Here is a 12585-nt window from a genome sequence, read left to right on the forward strand (position 1 = left end):
GGCGCGCAAGACCAAACGGGACAAAGAGGAGCTGAGGGCCCAGAGGCGCAGGGAGAGGTCGAAGACGCCGCCCAGCAACCTGTCGCCGATCGAGGACGCCTCCCCGACCGAAGAGCTGCGGCAGGCCGCGGAGATGGAAGAGCTCCATCGCTCATCCGCCTCGGAATACTCCCCTCAGAGTCTGGACTCGGAGGCCGAGGGATATGAATCCAAACTCTACAAATCGGGCAGCGAGTACAACCTACCCACCTTCATGTCGCTCTACTCTCCCGTGGAGAAGTCCTCGACCACCACCACCACCGTGGCGCCCTCTTCTACTTCCAAACCCCTGAAGAGTGCCGAGGAGGTGTACGAGGAGATGATGAGGAAAGCGGAGCTGCTTCAGAAACAGCAGAAGCAGCAGCAGCAGCAGCAGCACCACGGGAGACACGGCCAGTACTACGAGGAGGAAATCAACGGAGACGAGTACGAGGACGAGGACGAATACAGTCAGGACAGGACCGGGTACGACAACCAGGCGGCCGAGACGGAACAAGACATTTACGAGGAGATCCGGCAGACGTCCCAGAACATCACGAAGATGCAGCAGGCCAGCGACGAGCAGGTGGAGATTGAGATCGAGAGCTCCTACCCGGAAAAACAACTTCTTGACACGAGCTCGGCGTTCACCAAGCTGCTGGAGCAAAACAACGCCCTCCTCACACCGGGGACCAGTCCCACCCAGGTCTCGGCGCCGGTCTCGTTCGCCGAGACCGCGGCGAGGATCCCCGACGTGCGCGTCACGCAGCACTTCTCAGCCAAGGACATCAACAAAGACCGGCTCAAGGGCCAGACGGGGAAGAACGGCATGACCCCGGCCGTGTCCGCCACCACCATCGCGGCGTACGGAGTGTACGCCAGGGACGCCGTGACCATCTCCCAGACCAGCACGAGCCACACCGTCACGACCACGTCCGCCACGCACAGCAGGCACACGGGTGGCCCGGCGACGTCCACCACCACCAGCGTCTCCAGTGTCTGCAGCAAAATAGCGGAGATCACCCAGGCCTACAGCCAGAGGGAGGTGATCACCAGGAGAGTGGGAGGAGAGACCAGGAACGTGAGGGACGGCACCACGTCCTCCACGGAGAGAATCATGGAGCCGCGGTCTCCAAAGTACACCACGTACTACCGGAGCACCAGCCCTCCTCTCTCCCCGTCGCCGCCGCCACAGAGCCCTACTCGCTCCCCGTCCAGAAGGGCCACCGCCGAGTTCTCCACCCAGACCCACACAGGAGGCGGCGGAGGAGGAGGAGGAGGAGGCGTACAGTCCGCTGGTTCCGGTCCTTCCTCTCCGGTGTTGGCTCAAGCGACTCAGACGTCGTCGTCGTCGCACCGGTCCGTTTCGCCGAGGCTCCACCGGCAGCAGTCCTCGCAGGACGCCCGCTATTCGCCGCCCTCGAGCCCGGCCAGGCCGATGACGGTCAACACCGCCACCTCGCCCCTGTCCTCGCCCACCCGCTTCAGCCGTCAGTCGACCTTCGAGGCGTACTCCCCCATCGCCAGCCCCCCGGACACGCCCCCCTTCCAGCAGCACTCGCCCACGCAGAGCTTCTACCGAACCCAGAGGGTGGAGAAGGTCAACGTGGGGACCAGCATGGTGGCCCCCACGCACACGTACAGCAGGGGGTCCATGTCGATGGACAACATATCCCTCTGCCGTATTTCCACCGTTCCCGGAACGTCCAGGGTGGAGCAAGGACACATGATCCACGGGGGCAGCGTGGTGGACCTGAGAACGGTCACCGGCCACAAGTCGACCCCCGTGATCATGACCGACCACGGGATGGATCTCACCTCGCTGGCCACCGAGAGCCGGATGTACCACGGTGGACCGGAGGGGGGTAGACACTCCACCATCGTCCAACCACTGATTATGAACCTCAACACTCAGGAGACCACCACGCCCACCACCGTGAGCGTGACAGTGGCCGCCTCAATGTTCATGACACAGCCTCAGCACCCCTCCGTCTACGGCGACCCCCACCAGAACCGGATGGACCTGGGCCAGGGAATGGGCCCCGCCATGTGTCTGGCTCACAACCAAATGGTTCAACCCCAACTCGACCCCACCATACCAAAAATCGATGCCAAACTAGACGACCTCAGTATACAGCAGCAGGAGCTCCAAAGGCAACAGGAGAAGTTGCAGAAGCAGCAGGAGATCCTGGAGCAGCAGTTGCAGCAGCATCACCAGATGCAGCACCAGCAGCAGCAGGCCTCTGCCATGGCGCGGTACAACATCACGGGCCAGATCTCGCCGCTGCTGAAGAAGGACATGCTGGTCAGCCAGAACGGCAACGCCTCGACCGTGGTCAGCGCCATTTCAGCTCCCCTCAACCCCGACTCGTATGGCAACGGTCCAATTGAGCTGCAAGGAAATCCCAACACGCCCGGTGTCATGAGTCTGACCGGGGGCGTCTCACCTCACGGCATGGTCGTACAGATGGATGGAAGCTTAGGTCCGTGCGGGCCGGTGACGCAGCTGGTGAAGGTGGAGGAAGGCCAAGACGCCTTGGACCTGGCAGGAGGCCAGATTAAATCAGACCAGCCAGCCTGCTGCGATGTGGTTTACCGGCTTCCGTTCGGGGGAGTGTGTGTAGGAGAGGCAGAGAAAGAGGGCATCAGGCCTCCCTCTGCGCCGCCACTCAACTACGAGTCCGACCCCGAAAGGCAACCTGGACGGTACCATGAATATCCCATGGATGGACGGAAGGCCTACACCTTGCCCTACCCTGGTAGGCTTCAGCCGTCAATGTCTGACACAAACCTGTCTGACCCTGGTCTGCAGGCCTACCATTCTAAAATAGACCCCCAGCTCCAGACCACTGCGGACCTCGCCATGGATCTAAACGCCATGAAACAAGCCTACGAAGGGGGCTTCATGGGAATGCAGTACGGCTCCTACACCGATCTACGACACGGCGGGGACATCACGGCCCAGGCCCTGCCGATACGGAGGTTCAACTCCCTGTCTAACATCAGCACGGACTACGGCTACTCTGCTCGGGACATAGCCAACTTCCAGGAGGCCAACCTGGCCCAGTACAGCGCCACCACGGCCAGGGAGATCAGCCGCATGTGTGCGGCCCTCAACACCATCGACCGCTACGGAAGCAACCCTGACCTGATGCAGTACGGCAGCTTGGGACGAGGTTCCGGGCCTGGGACCGCCAGACTCGCAGCAAGTCTGGGCATCAGACCCAGCCTCCTTTTCGGGCCAGACGGGAAGCCAATGTCTCACAATCAAGCGCTTACCAACCTCATTAACGCCAGACAGGCCAGCCTTAGAGCTCTGTACCCGACCGCCATCAGGTCGGCCGATGGGATGATCTACTCCACGATCAACACGCCCATCGCCTCCACGCTGCCCATCACCACCCAGCCGTCCTCCGTGCTTCGTCCGATGCTCAGAGGGGCGTACCGGCCGTACCCGCCTGCCAACATGACGCCCATACCCCTGGCCAGTCTCAACAGGCTGCCGATGAACCCCAGGGCGCCCTTGTCGGGACAGGCTCCGTTCCGGTACCCGGTGCCAAACGGGTTCCAGGGTATACCGGCCACCAGTGCCGTCGTGTCGACGTCCTCCGCGTCAGCGACTACCACCGCAGTGCAGGACGCACCCGTCTACCTGGGCAAAGGCGCCAACGTAGCCCCCTCCTCGGGGGCGGTCAGCTCAGCCCCGGGTATAGTGTCCGTACCGACAACAGAGCCCCAGCAGCAGCCCATCAACCTGTCCCAGGCTCACCTCAACAGCCAGCAGCAGCAGCAGCAGCAGCAGCAGCAGCAGCAGCAGCAGCAGCAGCAGCAGCAGCAGATGGCCGGCTCGCATCAGCAGCAACCTTTCGCCCACCAGCCCCCGGGCTACAGCCAGACGTGTGCGGGGCCCGGCGGACTGAGCGGCGGGGGCGTGCCCCTCCAGGGGGGCCTCCTCCCTCCCTTCCCTCCGCCGGGAGCCGTCCACAAGGAAGGGGAGACGGAGGAGGAGCGCCTGCACCGGCAGCAGGAGCAGCTCCTGCAGATGGAGCGGGAGCGGGTGGAGCTGGAGAAGCTGCGGCAGCTGAGGATCCAGGAGGAGCTGGAGAGGGAGAGGATGGAGCTGAAGCACCACCGCGAGAAGGAGCAGATGCTGGTGCACAAGGAGATACAGGAGCTGCAGAGCATCAAGGAGCAGGTAGAGGGCGCTGTGGAGGGCTGCAACTTTAGCCGTTTTTGTCTGTTTTTATTTTTTGTGACTTTGCTTGGTTGTTGTGTTGTGTGGTCTTGTGTTGTGTTGTGTTGTGTTGTGTTGTGTTGTGTTGTGTGCTGTGTCGGTGGTATTATCCGTAATTGTATGATTCGTTTTTTTATTTAGAAAATATATATTTTTTCCCTATATGTAATTACAATATGAAACTTTTGGTATAGTTAGTGTGCATGCAAATATTTTGGATATAAAAGAGAATAAATGTCTGATTATTTGACAGTATGATGTAAAGGCAAGGTGCGGTTCTGGACAGTTTTAACTCTGTGTTACTGGTCTCATGGGTGTCTACTGTAGTCCATTAAACATCTAATGAGAGATGTTTTCTTCTTTTTGATAGAACAAGCAGTTGAAAATCTTTCAAGTTAAATCAGTAAAACAGGTGTGGATCACTCATTTCTAAAAAAAAAAAAAAATACTGTAGAGATTGAATGACTAATATTCATCTCACATCCTACAGTATGAACAATCCACCATTAACCATTCGTTCTCATTCAAACCCAGAGAGAAACATGCATTCACCGTCTATTATATACAAATGACTTAAGAATGGCCCCCCGCTGTCTGTACCCGCTGTGCTTGGTGAACGCTGTGCTCCCATGCTTGTCTTGCGCCTTTTTTCTTTTGCAGTAGAATATCAGACTAATCCATCGTATACTCGACTGAACTAATTCATCGGCACAGAGAGCGGTATTTAATCCATGGTGACAACAACATGGTTAAATCACAGGTGTCCATCGCTTGGTGTCCGGTGCTTCTCTTCCCCTCGTCTCTGCCTCCGCTCATCACCCCCCCCCCCCCCCCCCTCCCCCCGTCCCCCCCCCCCCCGTGTGCGTCTGCTGCCCCTCAGGTCCTGCAGCAGCAGCAGCAGGAGAGGGAGAACCAGCTGGTCCTGCAGCGGGAGCAGCTGGCCCAGCAGAAGTCCCAGCTGGACCAGATCCAGTCCCTCCAGCAGCAGCTCCAGCAGCAGCTGCAGGAGCAGAAGAGGCTGAAGACGGCCAACGCTCAGGGCATGCAGGTGAGGCGTCGCCGTGGGGGGGGGGCCGGAGGCCAGGAGGGCTGGAGGCCAGGAGGGCTGGAGGCCAGGAGGGCTGGAGGCCAGGAGGGCTGGGGGGCCAGGAGGGCTGGGGGGGGGGAGGGCTGGAGGCCAGGAGGGCTGGGGACGGGGAGGGGGATGAGGAGGAGGAGGAGGAGGAGAGGGCCAGAGGCCAGGAGGGCTGGGGGGGGGGAGGGCTGGAGGCCAGGAGGGCTGGGGGGGGGAGGGCTGGAGGCCAGGAGGGCTGGGGAGAGGGAGGGGGAGGGGGGAGGAGAGTTGGTGGGAAGACGGTGGGGAGGGCTGGGTTGCAACGTGGGCATCGTATTCTCCTTTGAAACCAGATTCAGGAAACGACTGAATCGTCCTGTGCAGACTGTCTTAGAAAAAGGTGTCACATGCACATGCTTCACCTCAACACACACGCGTAGACTGGCCTGTCTAAAAACACACAGGTGTCAAAGCCCCCTGCTGAGCGCTTCATCCACTCACCTCAACGAGTTTCCTCGTTAGAGTATCTTATCTATCAAGGCGGTTCAGCATTCTCCTCCCGGGCCGAGGCTCTGAGCCACGACACACCTGTCAACCGTCTGTCAGCTCCCAGACGGACAGAATGTAACCGCCTCCCTCCTCTGCCCCCCCCCCCCCCCCCCCCGCCCCCCCCCCCCACAGAGAGACGTCAGCGGACAGCCGCTCCATCCCTACGTCGACGCCCAGATGGCGTCCAACTCCCTCCCCAACTCCTCGTCGGAGATGTGTCTGCGGAGCCGCGAGGAGCAGGCGGAGAGCCGCGGCAACATGAGGAAGCACAGCTCCATGGGCCGTCTGCCGCGGGACGGCGGCGACGGGGACGCCGCGTCCTTCTACGCCGCTGCCTCCCGCAGGAACGTGGACAGCTGCGTGCAGACGGACGACGAGGACGGAGAGGAGAGGTACGCGTGGAGGCGTGTGTGCGTGTGCGTGTGTGTGTGCGTGTGTGTGTGTGCGTGCGTGTGTGTGTGTGTGTTAGGCGTGGGCAAAATGATTCTTTCTTTTCCAGGAATCGGTTCCTTCAGTTCCCTTCACTATCACAAACGGTTTGTTTGATTTGTTCGTTCAGTTCGTTAAGTCAGATGGTCTGTTACGTCATTGGGCGGGGGGTCATTGGGGGTGTCTGGCCCCACCCCTTTGCTTATAAATGGTGGGGTCTGCCCGCAAATGGAGCCTTTTATACACCCTGCCCTACCATGAGGGTAACTGTCGGCGGGGGAAACGCCGGCCGCAATGGAGCAGCGCCAAACCGCACCTTTTGGTTTTATGTAAAAAAAAAAAAAAGAATCAGTTCTCTTGTTTTGGGAATCAGTTCTCGTCGTCTCGTCGGGATTCGTTCGTTCTGACCGAATCGTTTGAGAATCGCCCATGCCTAGTGCGTGTGCGTGTGTGTGTGTGTGTGTGTGTGTGAGAATCCCTCTATTCCCACTTCCCGAGGCGGTCTCATCTCATCTCACGTCTGCACGGCCCGTAACGCCCGGGTCTGGAAATGAGCGTTACAGAGTTCTTGGCTGGGGAGCGGTGGGGACTCTGGAGGAACAGGTCTCTGTTGTGTGTTGACGTGGGTGAGCAGCGAGAGAGAGAGGGAGGGAGGGAACTTCCGATCGGGGGGGTTTCCGTTTCCGTTAGAAACGGTAACGCTACGATTCAGGATCCTCATCTCCGCCTGTGAGACCCACCTGGCTCCTCGCGTTCCTCTCACCCTGCCCTCGTCTGCCTCTCTCTAGGTACATGATGCGTCACCGGCCGCGGCGGCGTGGCCGCAGCGTGGACTGCTCGGTGCAGACGGACGACGACGAGGACAAGGTGGAGTGGGAGCAGCCGCCGCGGCGCCGGCGCTCGCGCTTCTCCCGCCACGCCGAGTCCAACAGCAGCCACGCCCCCGGCGCCGCCGCCGCCTCCACCAACACCAACTCCTCCTCCGCCGCCGCCGCCGCCGCCGACGGCAAGACGGACTCCTCCTCCAAGGCGGCGTCCTCCAGCATGGCCAGCCAGACGGCGGGGAGGGAGATGTCCTGCCAGACGGAGGCGGAGCACCTGGGCCGCGTGTCGCCGGCCATCCACGTCACCCTGCCCGACCCCAACAAGGTGGAGATCGTGCACTACATCTCGGGCCCCGAGAGGACCCCCACGGGGCAGTCGCTGGCGTGCCAGACGGACCAGGAGGCCCAGTCCCAGGGCGTGGTGGCGCCGCAGCTCAGCGTGCCCACCACCGTCAGCCCCTACTCCTCCTCCTCCTCCTCCGCCGCCGCCGCCGCCAACGGGCCCAGCGGCTCCCAGCAGGGGGCCTCCTCGGCCGACCTGCTGGCCCACCACCACCACCACCACCACCACCAGCAGCAGCACCACCAGCAGCAGCAGCAGCAGATGGCGTCCAGCGCGGGCAAGTTCGAGCGGCGGCGGCCCGACCCGCTGGACATCAACTACCAGCAGCACAACCACATCCACAACGAGTCCGTGTCCAGCGTGATGCGGCAGCAGCAGCAGCAGCAGCAGCAGCCTCACGGCGCGCCCAAGTCTCCCCAGGTGCTGTACTCGCCGGTGTCGCCCGTGTCGCCGCACCGCCTGCTGGAGAGCTCGCTGTCCAACGAGCGGCTCAACAAGGCGCACGTCACGCCGCAGCAGAAGTCCTACACGGCCGAGTCGCCGCTGCGCCACGCCTCCGTGCCGCGGCCCATCAAGACGGCGCAGAGGTCCATGTCCGACCCCAAGTCCCTCAGCCCCACCGCCGACGAGCACACCAAGGCCCGGCTGTCGCTGTACCAGCAGCAGGCCCTCCAGAGCCAGGTAGGGTCAGAGGTCACACACACACACTCACTGACCCAGGTAGGGTCAGAGGTCACACACACTGACCCACCAGGTAGGGTCAGAGGTCACACACACTCACACACTCACACACTGACCCAGGTAGGGTCAGAGGTCACACACACTGACCCACCAGGTAGGGTCAGAGGTCACACTCACACTGACCCACCAGGTAGGGTCAGAGGTCACACACACACACACACTGACCCAGGTAGGGTCAGAGGTCACACACACACACACACTGACCCAGGTAGGGTCAGAGGAGGGGGACTGACACACTGACCCACAGCCACGCACGTGTTGTTGTCATGGTTTGGATCATCGTTCTGGGAGTTTGATTGGTCCATTTCATGGTGACAGATGATTAATGGGATTTAACTTAAGTAAGTAAGGAAAGGAGGAGGATTGGAAGTGGTCTGGTAAATGTACACACAGAGTCTGGAAACCAGCGAATGGAAAACAGGGTTAGTAAAATAGAGTGTCCATCAAAGTCAATAGGAGTTCATAAATCGGTCGTACTACCTCCGGAGGTATTTCAACGCGTTGTTTGTGTTGCCGTGTAGGGTTGTCTTTGATTGTGGTCATACTGGACATAGATGCCAGCTGTTAACACAGATGATATCTTTGCCATTTAATCTTATCAGTCCTCAGACAGAAGCTTTCCAACAGAGTTGTCCACCTTTGCAATGTACCCGATTCACAGATAAAACGGACACAACGCCGTTGGTGGTCAACACAACAACCCAGATGAATCACGTCATAATGACTTATGAGTTAGACACATGTGTACTCATAACACAACTTCAAAAGTATGTTGAAAACGCTCTTTGCTGGCCTCCCGTTGGGGAAATATGCACACTGGAGTTATTTGCCAAAATAGCAGGAAAAAGAGATTATTAAAGAGATGTTTATCAAAGCCGAAATGAGATGTTTATCAAAGCCGAAATGCAGCAGAGCCCGCGCAACACAACGGACTGCGGTGTCAGACTAGTGCGTTGTCAAAGGTGACGTTCCATTAAAGGTGGTGTAGGAGAAAAATACATTATTTTTATAACAAGTTCCATTTTGAGAATATTGTACGTGAAATCGACCCGTTTGTCTTGTGTGCTGGTGTGTACTTTAACTCCAGACGTACTTCATGAAGAGGAGCTGTTGATAACGTATCACATTTCAGCCCAGTATTGTTTCCCTCTGTTGAAGTGTGATATTACCGACCATAAATGAATAACGAGGAGGAAACACTTTTTCCTAAAGGCATATTCTCCTGAGGTTTCTGCCCCCCCACGTCTTTGAACCAACAACCTGCTGTGTACACATTTTTATGACTCAAACAAGCGAGAATTGTGAAATCGATATTCTCTAACCTTTGATACCTTTCATGAAGCTCTGAAATACACGCTTGGTTTGTCTGCTTCATTCCACCCTGTGGATGTAATATAGGATTTATTGTTTGGACTGTTTTTTTTACTTTTGTTGGCGGACAGAAAGTATGTTTACATATATCTTTTTTTATAGTACAATAGACGTTCCAGGAATGTCTGGATTCATGACTTGTACACAGATTGTGTTTGATATCATGTCGATGTGATCTAACTCCTGTCCTATTGTCACTGTGTCCTCGTCTCCTGTGTCCTACATGTCTGTCCACCTGTTGTCATTCCTCCTCCTCCTCCTCCTCTGTGGCCTTTTGCTCCCTTCCATCTGCCATCAATGGCGTGTTCCCAATCTCTGGGAATCCCCTTCGCCTCATCTCTCATTCTACAATGTAACTCAATGTCACTCTTCCTTCCTCCCAACCTCTATCACATCCCTCACTGTTTTGAATCCCTCTCCTTTTCCATCCCACCTGACTCCACCCTCCACCATCCGCCATTCATCAAACACCCCGTCTCCCTTTCCCCTCTCGATTCTCCTCTACACCTCCCATCGTCTCTCCCACCCCTTGCCTACCCCCCACCCCTTGTCTCCCCCACCCCTTGCCTACCCCCCACCCATCGTCTCCCCCACCCCTTGCCTCCCCCCCACCCCTTGTCTCCCCCACCCCTTGCCTCCCCCCCACCCCTTGTCTCCCCCACCCCTTGTCTCCCCCACCCCTTGCCTCCCCCACCCCTCGTCCCCCCCACCCCTTGCCTCCCCCCCACCCCTTGTCCCCCCCACCCCTTGCCTCCCCCCCACCCCTTGCCTACCCCCCACCCCTTGTCTCCCCCACCCCTTGCCTCCCCCCCCACCCCTTGTCTCCCCCACCCCTTGTCTCCCCCACCCCTTGCCTCCCCCCCGCCCCTCGTCTCCCCCGCCCCTCGTCTCCCCCACCCCTCGTCTCTCCCCCGCCCTCCCCCCCCCCCCCCCCACCCCTCCCCTCTCCCCAGCTGGCCGCCCTGCAGCAGAGCTCTCTCCTCCGCAAGGTGAAGCGCACGCTGCCCAGCCCGCCGCCCGAGGAGGCCGCCGCGGCCGCCGCCGTGCACCTGCCCCCCCTGATGACCAACGCCATGCCGCAGGTCTACATGCCCGCCGTGCCCGCCGGCCTCAAGCAGCCGTGCTCCCGCAGCGGGCTGGCGGCCAAGGCCAGCCTCCTGAAGGACCTGACCCACGAGCTGAAGGCCGTGGAGCAGGAGTCCACCAAGCTGAGGAAGCAGCAGGCCGAGCTGGAGGAGGAGGAGAAGGAGATCGACGCCAAGCTGAGGTACCTGGAGCTGGGCATCCACCAGAGGAAGGAGACGCTGGTGAAGGAGCGCGAGCGCCGCGACATCGCCTACCTGCGCTGCATGGGCGACTCCCGGGACTACATGTCCGACAGCGAGCTCAACAACCTGCGCCTGGCCGCCGCCGCCCGCCGCCTCCTTCGAGAGCAACGGGCTGCTGGCCGCTCGGCCCAGCACCGCCCCGCTCAGCCAGTACAGCGGCGAGCTCAACACGGCCGCCCAGTACCCGCCCACCACCTCCTTCCTCACCTACCAGTTCCAACAAGGCCCGGCGGCGGCGGCGGCGGCGGCGGCGGCGGCGTCCGGCCAGCAGACGGGCGCCCCGTACCCCGGCGCCGCCTTCAGCCAGCCCCCCTACCCGTCGGTGTCCCAGTCCCAGGCCCTGCCCCAGCCCACGCCGCTGCCGGGCCACGGGCCCCCGCCCGCCCCGTCCTACCCCTCTCAGACCCCCTACCCGCCCCAGACCTACCCCCCCCAGGCGCCCCCGTACCCCCAGACGGACATCGGCGTGCCGGCCGCCCCTCAAGCCCAGCCCCCGGCGGCGGTGCACCCCGGGTTCGGCCCCGCGGCGCCGGGCCAGCCCCCCTACCCCACCCACAGCTCCCCGTTCCCCAGCGCCGTGTCGTCCTACCAGGGCCAGTCGGCGGCGCCGCCCTACGCCGGGCAGCCGCAGCAGCAGGGCGTCGACATCCTGACCGTGCACCCCGGTGGGCGGCCCCGGCAGACGTCGCTGGCCGACCTGGAGCACAAGATGCCCACCAACTACGAGACCATCAGCAACCCCACCGTGGTGGTGACCACCACCGCGCAGGACGTGTCCTACTCCAGCGGCGGCTACGGCCAGTACGGCGCCGCCGCCGCCACCACCATGGCCAGCGGCTACGGGCCCTACGCCGCCGCTCCCGCCTCCAACAGCTACGGCTGTAGCTACCCCGCCGCGCCCGCCGCCAGCACCTACGGCCAGTACACGGCGGCGGCGGCGGCGGCGGCGGCGGCGGGCGGCGGCGGCTACGGCCAGTACACCACCACCACCGCCAACACCTACGGCTACACCGCCACCACGGCCAGCTCCTACGGCCAGTACACGGCCACCGTGTCCAACGCCTACGGCCACGCCGCCGACAGCCCCTCGCTGTACGGCTCGGCCGACGCCATGTACGGCGGCGGCGGCGGCGGCGGCGGCGGCGGCGGGGGGGCGGGGCTGGAGCAGAGCCTGCCGCCGCAGCGCAGCTACATGATGATCGACGACGTCAGCGAGCTGACGGCCAAGGACGGGCTGCTGGGCGCGGCGGTGGGGCACGGCGACATGATGATGCACCACGGCAACAGCGGGCAACAGCGTTACCCGGGCGACGTCCACGGCCACGGAGGGATCGGCGGGATCGGCGGCGGCGGCGGAGGCGGAGGCTCGGCGCGGGGCGGGACGGGCGCGTCCTCGTACGGCCGCACGGGAGGAGGGGAGGAGGAGGCGGCGGCGGCGGCGTTCCAGGAAGAGCTGTACGACCACCACGGCAGGGGTAAGAGCAGCTACAGGCCACGGCCACTAGGGGGCAGCAGCAGCAGCAGCAGCAGCGTGAGCGCTAGCATGGGTGGGGGATCCCCCTATTACTAGACTACGACCATAAGCACCCGGCCCCGCCCCGCCCCGGGGCGCAGAAGCCCCCGGCGTCGGCCAGGAGCCTCCTGGCCCCCGCCGTCATGTCCTCCAAGCAGCGCAGCAAGCACCGCGGCAAGGC

General features: G+C 61.4%; 1 protein-coding gene across 1 annotated transcript in view; it reads left to right on the forward strand.

Annotated features, from left to right (window-relative positions):
* The window catches only part of LOC311376780 (protein bassoon-like), a gene marked incomplete at both ends in the record, with an annotated part of 16081 nt that extends 3503 nt beyond the window's left edge, over window positions 1-12578 (forward strand). Inside the window, 7 exon segments of the mRNA XM_084491252.1 lie at window positions 1-4213; window positions 5133-5300; window positions 5988-6247; window positions 7073-8132; window positions 10517-10975; window positions 10977-12456; window positions 12459-12578. The exon segment at window positions 1-4213 is cut by the window's left edge and continues 1238 nt beyond it. Of these exon segments, the coding sequence (XP_084347378.1) occupies window positions 1-4213; window positions 5133-5300; window positions 5988-6247; window positions 7073-8132; window positions 10517-10975; window positions 10977-12456; window positions 12459-12578 (7760 nt within the window).
* Between the last annotated feature and the right edge of the window lie 7 nt (window positions 12579-12585).

Source organism: Micromesistius poutassou (assembly GCF_964030765.1).
Source record: "Micromesistius poutassou genome assembly, contig: SCAFFOLD_1087, whole genome shotgun sequence".
Taxonomy (NCBI): Eukaryota; Metazoa; Chordata; class Actinopteri; order Gadiformes; family Gadidae; genus Micromesistius; species Micromesistius poutassou.